The sequence below is a fragment of the Saccopteryx bilineata genome, chromosome 7 (assembly GCF_036850765.1).
Source record: "Saccopteryx bilineata isolate mSacBil1 chromosome 7, mSacBil1_pri_phased_curated, whole genome shotgun sequence".
Classification (NCBI taxonomy): domain Eukaryota; kingdom Metazoa; phylum Chordata; class Mammalia; order Chiroptera; family Emballonuridae; genus Saccopteryx; species Saccopteryx bilineata.
Window position 1 is genome coordinate 102,662,538 of NC_089496.1, and position 18,224 is coordinate 102,680,761.

The following is an 18,224-nucleotide window of genomic DNA, read 5'->3' on the forward strand; positions in this document are numbered from 1 at the left end:
CTTCTGCACGCCAGGCCGACGCTCCACCACTGAGCCAACCGGCCAGGGCCCCATTTTCTTTTTAAAGAATGTCCAATTTGGGGGCCCAGACCCAAAATGTCAATAACCACAAATGACCTGTAATGGGATACTGTTGGTGCTTTTTAATAAGTGTGGTGAGGAGAAGTCTAATCACAGGGTAACAGAACTTGTTTAAGTGCATTAACGCAGTTTGTCGTTAGGATATCATACAGCAGTATTATTATTCAGTGAGGGAAAATTACAGATGAAAGCATGACATTTTCATTTCCCAGGAGAGAACTGATAAGTAACTGTAAAACCGTCACCGGAAGAACATGAAAACAGTCGAGCATAACGAACCTACAGAAAGATAATTATCTCCAAATTTAGGAAGTACATTCACCTGCCTACCCACCTCATCAAGCCTATGCTTAGCGTGCGTGCAAAAATAAAGTACAATACAACTACTGCAATTATTACATTGTTTCCTTTTGCCCTTTGGTGAGAAACACCTGACAGCTACATGCTGAGCTATGCTAACAGAACTGAACCTTTCACTTTCTCTAATAGTAAAATTACCGTTACTGAATTGTTGTCATAAAAAAAATGCATTCAAGTGCATGACCACTTATTGTCAATAAACATCAATTTTGAAACAATCAACTTTGAAAAGCTGTGTAAGTTTCTTTAAAAAAAAGCCCCTGATTACATTTCTATTTATTCACTGTGATAGACTGAATCATTGTATTTTTAGAGAATAACTACCACTTAATTTCTTACAAAATAAGACAACAATAAAACAACAAACCTGTGTGACGTAGAACAGCAGTAAAGCAAGAAAATTGTCTGCTTGTCGCTTATCTTCACTAAACACAAGAACTGTGATAAAATATGGTCCTTGTGCCACACCAGTACATGAGAAACCACAGTTAACTCAGAGCACAGAGCACATGGCTTACCACGGCGATACTCTATTAAATTCAAAGACTGAACTTGCACCTTAATTCTGTATTTGGGCCACCAGAGCATTCCCACCAAAGTCCTTGGGAGGCTTTGGACATGATCAATAGTGCCCACTTTTTATCCCACAAGTAACAATGTGTGTAATTAACACTGACTATGGGACTACTGGTTTGATGCCAGCTCTTGACTTTTAAGTTTATCTCAGCATATCCTAGAAAGTAACTAGTGTGCCACAGCGTCTAACAATTTCCATGCTGCTGCAGTTTCTCCATTCGAACAGGATCAAGATCCAAAAAAGCAGCTTATGTGGGGGCTTTTTAAATCACCTGTTCATCCAATTATCCACAGCACTGCAAACCTCCAGCGTTATACTTGTACATTTGAAGAGTGGTAGCACGTGAACTAAAAAAGATAGTGACGTCTGAATTTTCTGTAACCTTCTAAAAGAAGTCACACTTAATACCGTCATTAGAAAAAAAAGAAAACCTTATCCCTATAAATACAAAAAAGAAAACCCCTACCTAGCTTGTGTATTTTGCCAAACCGCTTACTTCTATTTATAGGTGACCTACTTACAAAAGTGACATCAGAGAAGAACCTGTATTCTGAATAGTGATGAGGACAGAAGAACGTCGATAGCCCTTGCCAATACAACAAAACCAATCGTGTGCTCGTTGAGAAGGACTTTCCGAACGTGTCAGGCTCTGGCTTCCGGATCAGCAGCTGGAGCTGTCCATGTCGCTCGTTTTTTCAGCGCTGTCTTCTTTGCATTCTGGTTTAATCTTGCCTTTCTCATCCTTGTGTTGAGTTGGATCTTGTTCAGCAACCTGGTCTTTGGTTTGGGGTTCGTGTGTGGAAACAGGATCTAAAACTACAACTGGTTTTGCTTGCCATTCGCAGCCAAGGTACTGTTTCCTCCGTCCAGCGCTACTGGGAGGCCTAGGGGATGAACAGTTAAACAAACAAAAAAACATTAAAAGCAGAGAGAGAAAATATTTGTCTTTCATAGTCCTGGATTCAGGCAAACAACACAAAAAAACAACCCAGAACGTTCTAAGTTTAATGAACATGCACACAGTGGTCTTGGAGATGCCAGCCATTTAAAGAAATGAAGCTATTAGATTACACATTAGCAGCACAAGGCCAGGAGAAAGAAGGTGGAAAAAGTCAGAGCAATTAAGTAAGTGTTAAAAAGCCAAATGCACCTACCTGCTTAATTACATGCTCTCCTCAGGAAGTGCAAAGCTCAGACACATGCAGACCTCCCCACCGTCTGAGCCCAGACTCCCGGCCCGCCCCCCCCTTAGCTGGAAGGAGCCGCTAGCCCCTGCCGCGTGTCTCTGAGCACACCTGGCTGCAGATTAGCTCTGAGACTGCACGGAAGAGGCAAGTACATCGCCCCCATCACTAATGGACAGCTGAGACATGAGGAGGAATCTGGGCAGAAATGGGGGAGATGGGAGGAACAAGGGCAGATGGGGGAACCCAGAGAATAAGCTGAAATGCTAAGTTACCATAAAGTTTTTCTAAAAAGGAGCATCATGTCTCTTGAGAAATCTCCTATTGAATTTCAGATGCCATTTCTTTTCCGACAGAGGCTTTCCTGTTTCCTCTTCGGATGTGGAAAGCCACTGCTTATCAAGCTGAATGGGCAAGTTTCCTCGTGAAAAGCATGTCCTGAAACACTCTTGCCAGGGAATTAGACAGTCGGCACCTTTTAGAAGTCATGGTCAGAAGCCACCACCTGCAGGTACTGGGCTGCTGACCCGGTGTCTGAAAGTTGAGGGGTCTGTGGTAGGCAGGGCAGGGGCTGATCTAGACTTATCTGTCTTGTTGGCAAATGCTAGGATGTTAACCGTGAGCCCGCACCTGCCTGTCCCACCTCCGCATGTCAGGACGTAGACTGCACTGCTGGCTGGGCTCTGCCCACTGCTCTACCAGCCCCTAACCTGGAGTGGATTTTTACTATACCCTGAGTCCTATGGCAGGTCACTCAAGACTCTCCCACTGTTGGACTCACCACGGTTATAATTAAATACTGTGCAATTAATTATTTAATGTCTGTCTCTTCAAACACAGTGAGAGCATCCCCAAAACGCACTGTTCAGCTCGTGCACAGCTAGCGAGCACCTCGTGCAGACCTGTCTGTGGGGTGAGCGAATGAGCAAATACTGACGAACTGGGTGTGAAATGCTCACGATGAATGGGCGGAAACCGAGGCTTTGGTGTGAGCAAGTCTGGAGGTCTCCCTTACACAACAAAAACAACAGAACACATGATCAACTATTGAGAGAAATGGCCTGCACAGTCCAGCCACAGGTGCAGTAAAACCCTCAAACCCATTGACCACAGTTTTATCACTCTCTGACCAACGCCATGAGATTTATCCACATCTTGAAAACGGCTCCATCTGGCTATCTGGTTCTACTGTTATGTGCTTGTCATCATTAAGTGATTAATGCAGAACTGTGTCTTCCTTGGAAGTGGTTAAAGCAAACAGATGACCAGCAGACTGAGAGGAGAGCTAGCCCATCGTGAGGATAGCTAGCCCATTGTGTGGACAGACGCCTCCATTTTTGCCTCGATCTGGCAATGCCCTTGTCACTAGAAAACACCAAGACAACGGTTCATCTACTTTGGCCAAGGATCCACTTCTCAAGATTTCTGTTGCTGTACTTTGGGAATCAGAACGGGCTGTCGTTTCCCCAATGGTGCCAGGTGGGGCTCTCTCTGAGCCAGGCAACACTCCCGGGGTACAGTCAGAGAAGCAAGCACATCCACGGTGAGTGGCACGGGGACTTATTCTGGGAGTCAGACCTCAGGCAACAGAGGGAGCTCGTTAGGCAGTCTGTGCTGCCTCTGCGTCGGCTGCTGGTCGTGAGGTCAGCAGTCCTGGCAGCTGGGAGGGGAGATGGGTGAAACATGGCAAAGGGCTGAAGACAAAGCAGCACCTCTCCCTCTCCCAATCTCCAACCCTGGTGGTGCAGACCACCTGCAGGATAAGCAGGGGCTCTTCCTGCAAAAACGCACACGCACCTGGCCCAGGGCTGGAGAAGCTGGAGGAGGTGGCAGAGGCTGCAGAAATGGAGGGCCAGCTGCTGCCACATGCCAAGTAGGTGACAACATGCATGAACTATAACAGTGTGGACCTTCAGAGTGTTACAAAAAAAGAAAAAGACTACGTCACTTCTGCCTTAATTTCATGCAAATTTGTCTTGTGGCCTCTCTCATCTAGAAGGAAATGGGCAAGGGAATTCTAGGAAATGAAATCCCAGCCTAGCCAGGTTGCTACAGTCCAAGCCTCAAGGCCTGCAGCTCCGGAGACCAGTCTGGCTCCACCGTCTTGGGTGTGAGCTCACTGTATATAAATAAGCCAGCCAACCTGCTCTAAGCATGCAAAGGAGTACCGGATATACCTCATTCTCAGTGAGCAAATTCCATCAACCCATACTGACCTTCACTTCTGCAGAACTAGTCTGGTTGTTGTCACGCCCACCTGTCTGCAGGTGAAGGGGTGGTGAGCACGTCCTAGAAAAGCTTTCTTCATTGTTGGAGTCCGAACACTTCCAGGAAGTGCTCACAGGGCTCCACAACAGCAACACGGGGATGCTGATTGAACCGAAAACTCAGAAACCTCGTCCTGTCAGGCAGAAATTGTCCTGCAAGCCTCGGACCAAAGAATTGTTCCTCTTTCTTGAAATAGGCTTCTCAACTGCAGGTTAATGTATTATTAAATTGCCTGTAGGCTGCAGTTTGAGAACTCCTTTGTTGATTATCACTGAACTTAGCATGGTGGGCAATACCCCTGAATCTATAGCACCGAGCGTCAGAATAACGTGTTTCTCAAGGTGGATGAGCAATGACTTTGAATCCCAATGGATAAGACTAAAAGGCACGATGGCAATCACCACGTCCAACCTGTCCCTTTACAGATGAGGACAACGCTGTTCAGAGAGGGGAAGAGCCTAAAGCCCTGCAGCTGAGCAGCAGCAGAGCCAGACCAAGAAGCAGGAGCTCTAGCTCCAGGTTCCTGCTTTTCCCACATCTGTTTCCGGGTTTTCCCACATCTGTTTCCCGGAAGGCATCTTCTCCTAGAAAAACAATGATGCCACAGGCTAACATTCATGTTTAACCATTTCTTTCTGAATCCCTGTTTTCAGCGGCATCTTTCAGAAATGTAAATTTCCATCCCTTCAACCTATCCTTGTTTGTTTATTTGTTTGTTTTTCCTTTTTTGACTTGTAGTTTCTCCTGGGTTGACATCAGGTCCCCTCCAGGTTCCCCTAGCTTCCCAGGGCTCCTTTGGAATGGGGGGGGGGGGGTCTCCTCCTCTGCTTTATTCCAGCTCCATTCCCTTCTTATGGGACGAGCAAGAGAGCCCCCTCAAGGGCACCAAGAACCCAGGCTCTTGCTCTAAGAAACCCTAGAGGCAGCTTTTAAAAGGTCAACGCTGAAGCCTCTCCCCCAAGGTAAAAATCCCAGGCACTCAAATGCAACAGTGTAATCAGCACTGCAGTACACTATGATTCTGTTCAATTTTTCTGCTTTAATTCTTCAGCTAAGGGCAATGGCCACAAATAAGTAGGAAAGTTCAGCACTAGTGAAAAGTATGGCAGACCTCCTGTATCCTGCAAAATCTCCCAAGTAAACCTAAATTTTAGAGGTGAGAGAACGTAAGACTAAAATCAAAGGAAGTTCAAGCGACAGGAATCACTAACCCCTTTTCATTTATCAAATAAAGACAACAAAAAAGTCAGTTACATGATTTGTCCAAGGGCATAACACTAGTTAATAGCAGATAGCAGGACTAAAATTGTGGAATCTTGATTTCCCGTTTTACATATATATATATATATATATATATATATATATATATATATATAAACCACAACATACAAGTAGCCATTTATGATCCAGACAAATAGATATTTTCACGGGTCATTTTAGATCATTTGCTCAAGGAGTATTTCAAGACAAAAAGAAAAAGCAGAAAGCAAAATAAAAGCTTGGAGATAATATACCAATCTACGCCTCTCTGCGAAGCCTGACGCCTAAGCACAACTCGGACGCCCTTTTAAAAAGCAGCTATGTTTCTTCCACTGCTAGAGAGCCAGAGGGTGGCGCTTGGACAGGTGGGGCCACTTGCTGATAAAAGGAAGAACCTGACTCCAAACTGCACTGGTACCAGAAGAGTCAGAACAATGGCAACCAGTGCCATGGAAGCTGAACTTCACGCAGGACTCCGTGATTTCTCAGACTGCATGGTAGGCGATGAAAACGCAGCATTCTAATTTTTAAAAAGCACATCATTGTTTGCATTCAATGAAATTCCTTTCAAAATCAACTTTCCACGTTCCAATTATGTTCAAAACATTCTAGCTAACATTTCGGCTGCAATTCAAATTAACTAATGCCCCAAAGAGCCCTAATCGAGGCGGCTCTGAGCTCAATTGAATGCAATCAAAGCTCATGAAATGAAGGGGGAAATGCTTATTTCATGCAAATTCTACATATCACTCAAGCTTAATTTTACTGATAATATAAAGGTGGGACATTTTGAATAGTACAGTGAATGAAACTTTTAAAGCTGTGAGAGTTATTTTATAAAACACTACCTCTGAAAAGCTGATTGCCCAACAGTATAAAAATGGTTTGAGGCATAAATGCCAAGTTCATTTCTATTTCACTTCGGAGGTAACTATCTTTCAAATCGCAACAGCTGGACTATTTAACACAATCTGGTGAATCAAAGTATAGTTCTTCTCTGGTCTCGCAGTGGGACGTCTGCATTAGTCTGTGGCAGCCATCCAACAAATGACGCGCCGGACGGTCTGAACTCTGTTTCATTTACAATAAAAATGGAGAAAGCCGCAATCGTATTTACCACCTTCAAGGACAGAAAACGAAAAGATTTAAATTTGTCTTTATAAAGTAGTTTCCTGGGAAAACTCCAAAGAGGAAGTCCGCTTTATATTTTCCCCAGGCAGAAATAAGACGTCTTACTTTTTTTTTCTCGTTACAACCACAGGGAACAGCAGTGGAATGACCACGGGGGTAGTTCTTGTTGTTTTTCTCAGACACCCTAATTTTCAGGAGATTTTAATACACTTGTCCAAAATTTCCCCAAATAGACCTTTAAACATGAAATGACACTTTCTATATTATCACCAAGTCTAATACTTTTAAATAGAATGCAGGTAGAACAAAGCTCATTTCTTTTGGCTTTGTCTACTTTTTTTAAAACTCCGTTTTAGCTCAAAGAATAAATCGCTTTGTCAATTTGGGTCAGCTCTGATGTGAGGGGGAAAAAAAATCTATGTAATTTTAAATGATCAAAAAATAAGTGTTAAACAACAGAAGCCTGCCATGGTTGAAAACCCGACATCAGCTTCTGGGTGGAGATTTGCCCTCAGGATGAACAAGAATTCCTTTCTAACAGAGGCGGTAACGGCCGGGCACAGACCTTCCAGCCCACTCTGCGCAGTAACTGCAGCCCGGGCATCTCTGTGCACGGTTACAGCGCAGACCACCCAGCATGTGACCAGCCTTGTCCCAGGTCTTTATTCCTCTGGAGGTTGGACTGTGGACATTCACAGATTCCAAAGTACACTGGCCCCCAAAGGCTCAGGAAACTGGACCATTCTCGCCAGCAAACTCATCGCAGAGAAAGCATCAAGCAAAGATTCTGAAATGTCTTATACTTTTTGAGAGGACTACTTTCAAAGCTTTTGGTAATTCTGCACAACTTTAAGTCACCATGAAAAATCCATTCAGATCCCAATTATCAAAAGGGAATGTTACTTCAAAGAGAAATATGTGAATAGACATTAAGTCTTCCATAAAATTACCACCTATAAATAACACTGGCTCCCCAAGAGCGAGCCTTGCTCACTGTTTCATTCTAACTTTTCAGAACAATGTTTTTAACTTTGTCGAGATTTTGCTTTAAATTTACCATATTATAAACTCTCTGGTAAAATGGGAAGTCACAAAGAATTCAGCATGCCACTTTTCACATAGTTGTATGACAAAATCTATTTCACATGAAATGTGTTTATCAGGATTCTGAAGTTAGGTCAATCTGTCCTTAAATCTGAAATTTCATTTAAGTTTTAATATACTCGTCCAAAATTTCACCAAATAGACTTTCAAACATAAAGTGACACATTCTATGTTATTGTCAAGTTTTATTATTTAATAATAATATTATAGTAATAATATTCTATATTATTTTTAGTCGGCTGCTTCTATTTGAATAAATACTCCACTATACACAAATAAAAGGAAACACAAACACTGCAGAGACTATAGAGAGATGTTTTTTAAAAATTTACAAAGCACCCAAAGCAATTTGGTTCTCTATGCCGAAGTGAATATATTTTAGGCTTTGGCCCTTAATATCACAGGTATTTGCAACTTGAGGCAAATGTTAGAAAGGCAATTAATTCTTTGAGAGAACTGAGAATTACTCAGCAGCACCTGAACAGTCATTTTGAGATTTACTCAACAGCATGTTAACATGAGGTGTAACACAGCCTCCACAGCTAATCTGGAAGAAGCTGCTGTCAGAACACGTGGAAGACAAAACTGCCCAGCGGATCTTCCGGGGCAGTCTACAGGATAACTCCTTGGGGGGTAGGGAGAAAAGACTAAGGGAGGGGAATCTCAGCTTCCAGAACATCCAGTTGTCTGCTAATTCTGTTGTTGAAACTTAATGGTCCGTGTGCAGACGCACAGGGTGCTGCTTTGTGGCTGTGCTTTGCTGAGAGGGCCGTTTCCTGCAGCGGCAGCCCGCCATTCAGCAGTGCTAAGATTACAGTTGAGAGCAGACAAAATCCTTTAATTGTGTAAGAGCACCAGATTAGGCAGTCACCTCCGTGCAGTGCATTCTGCTCGCTAGTCGTCATCTCTCGGACACAAATGTCCGCAAAGTGCAGGGAAGGTGCCCTCCATTCTTCCCTCCACTCCATGAGTACACACGCATGCACACGCACGTGCATGCACACATACACAGAAGGGGAGGAAGGGGGAGAGGCGGAGAGGAGGACACAGTGCCGGTGGGAGCAGAGAAAGACAGCGCACCCCTTCCAGCACAAGGAGCTGAAAGAACCCTTGTTTTCCATCTGTTGAACCAAACTCCTCTTAAGGAGCAGTTGTTGCATGACCAAGCAAATTAATTTCTAGCCACGATCAATATTTGAGAGAATAATTTAAGCCAAGTCTCCCTAAAAGTTACTTAAGAATCTCAATTGCTATTTGGTAACATAGTTCAAAGGCTCAGGTTCCCTAGCTCTGATCTCAAAGTGGTGCTTTTCCATTTCGTTTTTCTACATTAGTTTCACACTGGAAATAAGGAAACGAAACGGAAGCGGCCAGTTGGAGGTCAATGATTAAAATCAACCTTACTTTAAACTCAAAACCCTTTGAAAGGCCATTCCATTTTTTCCCTCCGCAGAAATGTGTGACTGATCACACTAACTAAGAGACACCTAAAATTTACCTTTTATCAACTACCCCTTGGTAGTCAGTTAATGGGTCACACAGGATGAACTCTTATAGAAATAAATCGGTGTGGGGCCAAAAGTCTCATGTATTTAGAGGTACCCTAGCTAGAAATTAAATGCAAATTACAATAAAAGGGGTTTTATTGGAAGCAGACATTTTTCTATTGAAACTGAAATCCTGTAATTGCTACATGGGTTTTTGTTTGTTCAATTCTTCCAAAGCACAAGGTGACCTGTCTTGACCTCGCAAACAAAAAAAGGCAAGCTAGCTGCCTATCTAGTGGTTAAAAAAGAGCTTGATAATGCTTAGAGCTCTGGGGAGATCTGCCCTGGAAGGGAAGCATGGTGAGTTAGGGAAGTGTTAACTGGAAGAGCCTCTGGCAAGTGTGGTTTAAAAAGAATCTTTGGGAATTGTCCAGAGATGAGGGCACAGCTATGAAATCACTGCCAATGACACCAATTATAATGGGAACCTGAGTTCACTTTCAAATGGACACTCCCTTTTAGGGCAAAGTTTTTAAAAAGTACTGTGACTACTACATAGATGAAGTGAAAAGTCATCTTTGAGGCTGACTGCTTTATTTAGTTGTAACTGTGGGGAGGATACTCACGACTTCCTGCGTGTAATCAACAAAGTGAACCCGGAGGCAGACAGCTCACTGTGGACAAGTAGGGCCACAGTGATGTTCAGAGATGAAACAGCAACACAGCAAGAATACAAGAGACTGTTGGGCCTCTGCCTGGTTGGGATGCAGAACTCTGTTATGATCTCACCTCTTCTTCCACACTGAAGGCCCACGGGTCCTGCCTCTCTGTTTATACTAGAGATGTCCAAAGACATGATGACCAATGGACACTAAGCACAAGCTCAAGGAGCTGGCCGGTAATTGACCAGAGATGGAGCTATCTCACAGAGGTTCGGCACAAGTGGATATACCACAATAAGACTTATTTTGTCTACAGAAAGTACAAAACAACTGGATTCACAGTGATTCACCATTATGTTATCATAGTCTTTCGTCCAATGATTATAGAGTCAGATATTTTCAAGGTGCTTGGCTTCTTTGAATAAACTATTCTTCAGTATGTTTGAAACATCATTAAATAAAAAAAAATGTGTAAATGAAATTTATGCCAAAGACTGAAGTAGCTCAGGCTGGTATTCTGATTCAGTAATTTCCAAAGTTTTTTTGTGAAGCATTTCCCCTTTATTGGACATTTGACATGAAAAACATGAAAATAATTTCTTTCCAACTACTGTAGTCTTTTTGTTAATTCGGATGAGCTCTCCTTCCCAGAATTCTTTGTTTTACTAGGTAACATTTTTTTCCCCTTGGCAACTGATGTTGTAAGTGCTTAAGTTAGCCTTAAGAAGAGGGAAAGAGGAAGAGAAGGACAGTACCTGTGAGTATGTAGGGTCAGGGGAGCAGGATGTGAGTGTCACAGGGCTAACGGAGTGATTTAATTGTGGGATCATTGCTTTCTATAGAAGAAACCTTATGGTCACTTTATTCCCTCCATTCTTAAGTTTCAATATACTTAATACAGTATGCAAAGCATGGGCTTTGGAGATGGAATGAAAAAGGTTCAAATAAAATCTGATCCCATTATCAATTAGAAATAAAATTTTAGGAAAATTGTTTGCCTCACTGAGCCTCAGTTTTCTCATCCTTAAAACGGAGACATGTCCATTCTGTACCTTTTGGAAGAAGTAAAATAACCTATGAAAGTACCTGGCTTGAATACATGTTAGTGAAATACAGTAACACCACCAAAGTATCACAGAAGCAAGTTCCAAAATCCTGAATGTCTGAGCTGGAAACTGGTGCCATTCCCACGGCCTCCATCTACAATCGACAGCTACACCCTGCCTACCGCAACCTAGGCACAGTTCTCCTTGGGTGGATAGGATTTTAGTAGGGATATGCATTAATAAGTACTGATGAAGAGTACTAGAAAATATTAACTTAAAAAAAGGAGGAAAAACAGATTTAATAAAGTGTTATAGGTTTTTATCCTCAAAATGTTTTCCCAATTTACTCTGCCTGCACCAGGAACACAAGCTCTCTGCATTCTGTTGATAACAGAACTAGCAGGTTTCACAGGATTAAAGTGGTAGATGACTTGACCCAGATCTAGGTAGACTGCATTTCTTACTTCCTGTTTGTTTCTGAAATATTAATCTCCTAGCTACCCACTAATCAAAGCCCCACAACCATGTACATCTGACACTAGTCAAACCTAAGATGCGTAGTCAAACCTGCAGAGAAAGGCCAAGCAGCCCTGGCTTCACTGGACTCCATGGGGCCTCTCTGTCCATGGGCTTGGGAGGCATGTCAAGTGTCCATGTCACAGTTAAAAACATGTCTATCTGCAAAGCTCATCGCTAGTTCCAAAAACTAATCCACTTTTAAAAGCCACTATCACTGGAAAACATTTGTTGAATATATAGTAGTGATTAAAATAGACTGAATCATTTTTTGAACAAAGTAAGTACTGACACTAATTCTCATAGTGACAAGACCAGCAGCGTGGCTCGAAGGCACTCGAAGTCCCCCCCACCACTTTCTTCTCCCCAAGGTCAACAGGAATAATCATTCAATCGATACTGTCTGTGATCAGGTACCTCTAATCCAAATGGGGCTAAAAGCTTTGGGGTGATAGTGACAGGGTTGGAGTGAGTATCCCGACCACTGAGGGATAACAATCATTTTGATTTGGACTTCTAAGTTCTGATGGAATCATTTAAAAATGAATTCTTTTACATTTCTAGGTTTGTGTGTATGTTACTGTATTGAGAGTCATGTAGGTAAAACATACAGACTTAATTCTTGTTCCTTATCCGAACTGTGAACATCTTTACCGAAAACCACATTGGTGACGAATTATCGGGCTGCTAGAGCTGAAAGGGACTCTGGAGAGTATCTAATCGACACGCCTCAATTTTAGATTAGAAAACACCATAAAAAAGAAAAAAAAACAGAGAGGCGACATGACTTCCCCAAGGAAACCTGATCCGGTCAATAACCCAGGTGTCCAGTATCCAAGCTTTCCAACTTTAACTTTTCTCCTTGATCATCCAGTAATGGCTTGGCCTTATAATTTTAACATAAGGTGGAAAAAGATATGATTGAAATACATGTCAGACATTGTCTAGTTTCCAGGACAACCCTACAAGGTAGGCGTTATTACCTTCATTTTAGAGATTAGGAAACAAGAGTCACAGATTAAACAGCTTCCTCAAGGTCATAAATAAAATCAATAGCAAACCCAAGGTCAGACCCTACCTAGTCTACCTGAGGGTGGAGCAGTGGTTCGGAAGCAACCCCTTCGGCTTGCCATCCGGGGCACAGATGAAACGCAGAGTTCAGAAAAACGGTCCCACTGTGCACACTTGTTTCTGCCCTCTCCAGTCTACAGGCTTTTACTGCCAAAAATACAAGTCGCTCTCGGTTTTCTGACCTGTGAAACATTCAGCCTGTTCCCAGGTACTGTAGCTGAAAGTAATACAATAGTTAGTTGCCTTGAAAAAAAATTCTATAATTTGGGATGTTCTCTATTTTATATTCAACTCTCCACCTATTGAGAGTGGCTTGAATCAGCGAAGTCTTGCCATATTTTAACTGCCAGATTACTGGCGATCAGCAGGGAAGAGCGTGAAAAGCAAAGGTCCGGCCCTCCTGTTGACGCTCTGGCTGCATCTCACCCCGCACAGCAGGAGGGGAGACTCAGAGCGTAATTCCCTTCCGAGTCAGAACTCATCAAAATGAAGGACATTCCCATTGTCTGTCAGATTGAAGAAACTGTTACCAAATAGTATAATTTGTTAGAAATAATTTACCAGACACCAATACTTCTAAGGTTGTTAATAAAATAGAAACAATTAGGCTTCTCTAAGTCCTGATTATCTTTCCCTTATTTTTGGCTTCTTTTTCTTAAAAACAAACAAACAAACAAACAAACAAAAAACCCACCTTGCTCTGCTTAGGCTGGTGACAAAAATGTTACGGTAATTTTAATTAGTCCCTATAATTAAGTATTAATGGTGTCTCTTGCCTTCTCATAAGTCTCTAGGAAATAAATCCATATCCTGTACGAATGTCTGGCTCTATAATTTTTTTTTTTTTTACCAGACAGTAGTTACTCAATTATTATATGTTGATTTTAGGAATTTATTTTTAAAAAATTCCAGGAATAGCTTGATGTTATTTAATTTTCTGGTGAAGCAAATAGCTTGTGCAGAAAACATTTTTGTATCTACTCACTTTAAAAGCTTTCTTAGTTGGATTAGCAAACTTCCCTGTCTACCTGAGGTCAATCAAGTGAGCATACCTGAATCTTTCTTCTACAGCTTGGGACACTTTTATCTCATGTAGGTACAAAGATGTAGAGGATAGGCAAGCAGGAGCTGGATGTAAATGACTCCTGGCCATTTAAAAAATGTTTAAAAAGTCAGATAAGCCAACCAAACAACAAACAAAAATCTTTAATACTAGGCTTCCATAGATGTGTAACTGTTGAATAATGACAGAAGGCTGGTTAACTGAGTATTTTAATTAACTGATATTGTGCTGTTTTGTTGATACCAAAGTGCACTTGCTTGTTACTCCACATTGACTGGGAGTCAGTCTACCATAAGGCAGGGATTTTCCAGGTGTGTAGGATACGGCTGGGAGCAAACCGGACAAAAAGATTCCTACCCTCATGCAGCTTATACTCCAGCAGAGGCAGAGAGAAAACAAGCATTCAATATGATAAATAAAGGATAGAGTATATTAGAATATAACTGCTGTGGGGGAAAATGGAACAGGTTAAGGAGGAATCAAAGTTTAGAGGAAGATGAGTTACAATTTTAAATAGGACTGGTCTCATTTAGAAGATGACAATGATGGAGCTGAGAGCGTAGGTCATGTAGCTAGGGGCATCCTGGGCGGAGGGAGGCAGGGAGCATGAGAGTGGAAGGGACTGGTGTGTGTGTGTAATAATGTAAGAAATAGAGGCTACTGTAATTAGTATTCCCATGACCTTGGTTCCCCATCTAGAGCTGACAGTGCCACTCACCCAAAACTGATATGTGGCTCTCTCCACAGATCAGTATAAAGATGCAATTACTAGAGTGCAAAAACAGTTTTAAAAAGCAAAGGAGCCTGACCAGGCGGTGGTACAGTGGGTAGAGCATCGGCCTGGGACACTAAGGGCCCAGCTTCAAAACCCTGGGGTCACTGGCTTGAGCGCAGTTTGAACGTGGGTTCATAGACATGACTCCATGGTCGCTGGTTTGGGCCCAAAGGTTGCTAGTTTGAAGCCCAAGGTTGCTGGCTTGAGCCCAAGGTCACAGGCTTTATAGCAAGGGGTCACTGGCTCGGTTGGAACCCCCTGGTCACAGCACATATAAGAAGCAATTAATAAACAACTAAAGGGCCGCAACTATGAGTTCATGCTTCTCATCTCTCTCCCTTCCTGTCTGTCTCTCTCTCCTGCTTAAAAATAAATAAAGAAAAGCAGAGGAAACATTTCACTTTTAACTCGTGATCTGGCCTGCAAGTGCTTTGCCAATTCAGGGCGATGAGATAAGACAACGGTCTGTCTGCCTCTCCGAGTTTGTGACCAGAGCAAGCCTACTGGTCAGCGGTGGCCAGCAGAACCAAACATGACCCTTCTCATTCCCCGGCAGTGAGACTAGCTTCACGGAATTCCAATACATCACATGAATGTTTACATTGAAAGCTTACATGGCACTACACTGAATTAAACTTCTTTCCCTCCTTAAGAAGCTGGGTTTCAACATGAACGAAGCACGCCTGTCTGAGAAGTGACTAGTTACCATATACGTACACAGGAAACCCGGGCTCATTCGTCTAGTCTAATCAGACTACAACAGATTTTTCAGCAAGGCGCTCCTCTCTGCTAAATGACTTCCTTCTAGGAAAAGACATGGCACTGGTTATTTCAGCTAAAGAATGTCAAGAACTGAATAATCAAGCATTAGGTTACAAAGTTGAAAAGTTAATACAGCAGCACAGAGTATTTGTATTAGCGCTTTAAGTAGCTAAATTAAATTGAAAATGTGTCTCTTAAGCAGTCATTGAACAAGCAGGATGAGAAATAAATGGAGCTTCGCACGGGCCTTTATGGTGCCTAACAACCGTGCCTGTCAACACATGGATCCTTTTCACGGTCAATTCAACACATTTTGCAGACCTTGGGCCTGCAATTATTTCATTTCCTTTCTTGGGAATGTAATTTCCACTTACTTTTGGTGAATAAAAGGCAGACAAAAGGAAGAAGGAATTGTAGTATTTTCTGATTAAGATTATCTGTATAAAATGGTAAAGGGGAAAAAAATCTATACACACACGCACACACACACACACACACACACGCACGCACACACAAACACAGAAGTCTTTCTCAGAAACTAACTTGTCTCAGCCAAATTGCTTTTGTGTCTAGATATTGGTTCCAATGTAGCCAGATTGCTGATGTCAAATTAGGTGTGAAATAAATTTAACAGGAAAGATGAAGAATGAATATAGATAATTTTTCTGCTAGAATTGTTCCAATGACTGTAGTCAGAGGAAAAGGGGACACATGACTACAGGGGGAAATGTGCTATTAAATACAATGAAATTAGATAAAACTGTAAATCAGCAAAGAAGGCCATTCATTTCAAAAGAGGGGGTGGGGGGAGTTAATAGTACCAAAGAGAAACGCAAGAATGGAAGAAAATACCAGGTGGCAAAAACAGATCTAAATTGAATTTCAACTTCATTTGTCCAGGCTTCACCTTTTGAACGCAGGCAGGTAGAGGTACAGAAAAGGGCCTTTCTCTCCTGATAGAACAGGAAATCAGAGGTTTAATTAACCGTGATTACAATTACAATCGGCTGATCTGATTTGTCTCACCTCTTCCTTTTCTTCAAGTGACAGCCCCCACCCCCACCCGACATCCTGGCAAGGGAACGAAAGCGAAACCAGATGAATTTCAGAAAGGGCTTGCCATTGTTATGGAACAAACCCACCCTCCTCTGGAGCTGTCAGAAACACACTCAACAGCAGGATCAACGTGACAAAGTGTCATTTTCAAGCAAGTCGATACAGAGAACTCTTTCCGAGACATGTTCCCATTTTCGGGACAGAGAAATATCAAGGCACATTCTTTAGGTGAGGACCAGAAAGTGAGGTTGTAAAAAGGTACCCTTCAAAGTACGTCTGAAGAACTGGTTCTTCTGAAAGATCTAGCACCTTCTTCAGCTCCTTATGAACCATTAAAAGGGGTAATATAAGCAATTTAATCTTGAAAGAATGATTAAAGAGTTGTCTTTGACGCTGAATGATGATCACCCAGGTCAATTTTCTTGTGCAGAGAAGAGTCCAATTACCAACCCAGTTCAGGGGCAAGAATTCTCTTTACACATATTTGCTTTACATGGGAGGTAATAAGACCTCTGAGCCAGCAGCCCAGAATCAAAAGGTGGCTCATCAAACAAAGGAAGAAGAGTATTCACTGGGTAACCAAATCAAAAGCTCTCCCAAGAGAAAGAAAGCAAAGCAACACACCAGTTAGTTATCACAGATTGTTCCACGCACCACTTAGGAGCATCATTACTTACTGAAATGTAACCTTGGAACTTCTGCTTCCTTCCAATTTACACGGCCCTTCACCTGGCTCAGGTGTTGGGTGGGACGGGCTGTTGAATTCTGCCTCCAGAGTTTTCTTGTTCAAGGCTGTTTTTGTTACACTGGATACAGAACCCAACACAGGCATGGATATGGACTCTGAGGTGGCTAATATCCCAGTTGGACCTTAAAACCAAACATATACCTCAAGTTTAATAATTCTGTGCGATGCTGATTAATCTGGCACTGAAAAAACAGATTAGCAGAAAATCCCTCAGGAAGTGGAAAGGCCAAATTTTGCTAAAATTTCAAGAGCACGCTGAAAAATGTTCCTATTCGAAACCTGCTCTGCTTGGGTGGTACTACTCAGTGCTCCAGGACCACGCTGAGAAATTGTGTACAGACCTTAAGAAACCGCAAAACCCCAGGCCATGGTCCCCTCACTGGACCAGAGTCCTTAAAAATCCTGGAATTGTGGAAACTCTTTTCTTCTCGCTGGGTATGGCTTTCTGACAGCACTACTTGAACCCCGTGGCCTCCCAAGAGTTACTTCCTCCCCAAATCAGTGCTGCATTTTAAACACAAAATGGAACGATGTCAAAAGGCTCTTTTTAAAAAAAGGCTCATGAAGGCTTCTTGAGCAATTCAACAGCTGTCATGAACATTTTCATTTTAATGTGATTGAGAAGTCAGTGGATTTATTTCCTGTTCATATACAGACACAGGATTATAAAAATTAAGTAGCAAAGAGTTTGGCTGTTTCCCTTTTAGACTTTTCTGCTCTTTGGGACAGGATTAAAAACAACAACAGGGCTTGTTACCGAAATAAACGGCATATCAATCCAAAAATTCTGGGCATTGAAGCTCATCTCCATCATGACTATTGTCTATCTTTAGTTAAAAAGATTCTATATTAGTTTTTCTTTTTTTTAAAGCAAGATTCTAGTATGTTTTTCTGGAAACTTTGAAAGGAATCCTTTTAGACAAAGAGATTTCTGAAATAAGTCACAAATGTACAAATACAATGAGAACTTAAGAAATGTCAGACCATCTCCTAAAAAGGAAAGTGGAACCAAGTCTGGGTGCAATCCAAAACAGCTGGCTGGTCCCTCATGATGGACATGAAGCTCTGGAATT

The 18,224-nt window shown here is 42.2% G+C and overlaps 1 protein-coding gene across 2 annotated transcripts in view; it reads right to left on the reverse strand.

The window, feature by feature from the left end:
• Window positions 1-120: 120 nt before the first annotated feature.
• The window catches only part of SHTN1 (shootin 1), a 102,748-nt gene continuing 84,644 nt past the window's right edge, over window positions 121-18,224 (reverse strand). The window contains exons 16-17 of one of the 2 annotated variants that reach the window (XM_066239500.1): window positions 17,081-17,273; window positions 121-1,902 (exon numbers count right to left, since the gene is read on the reverse strand). In XM_066239500.1, the coding sequence (XP_066095597.1) occupies window positions 1,680-1,902; window positions 17,081-17,273 (416 nt within the window). In that variant the 3' untranslated portion in view covers window positions 121-1,679. The remainder of the gene's footprint in view (window positions 1,903-17,080; window positions 17,274-18,224) is intronic. The other variant, XM_066239502.1, reaches the window with a different exon arrangement.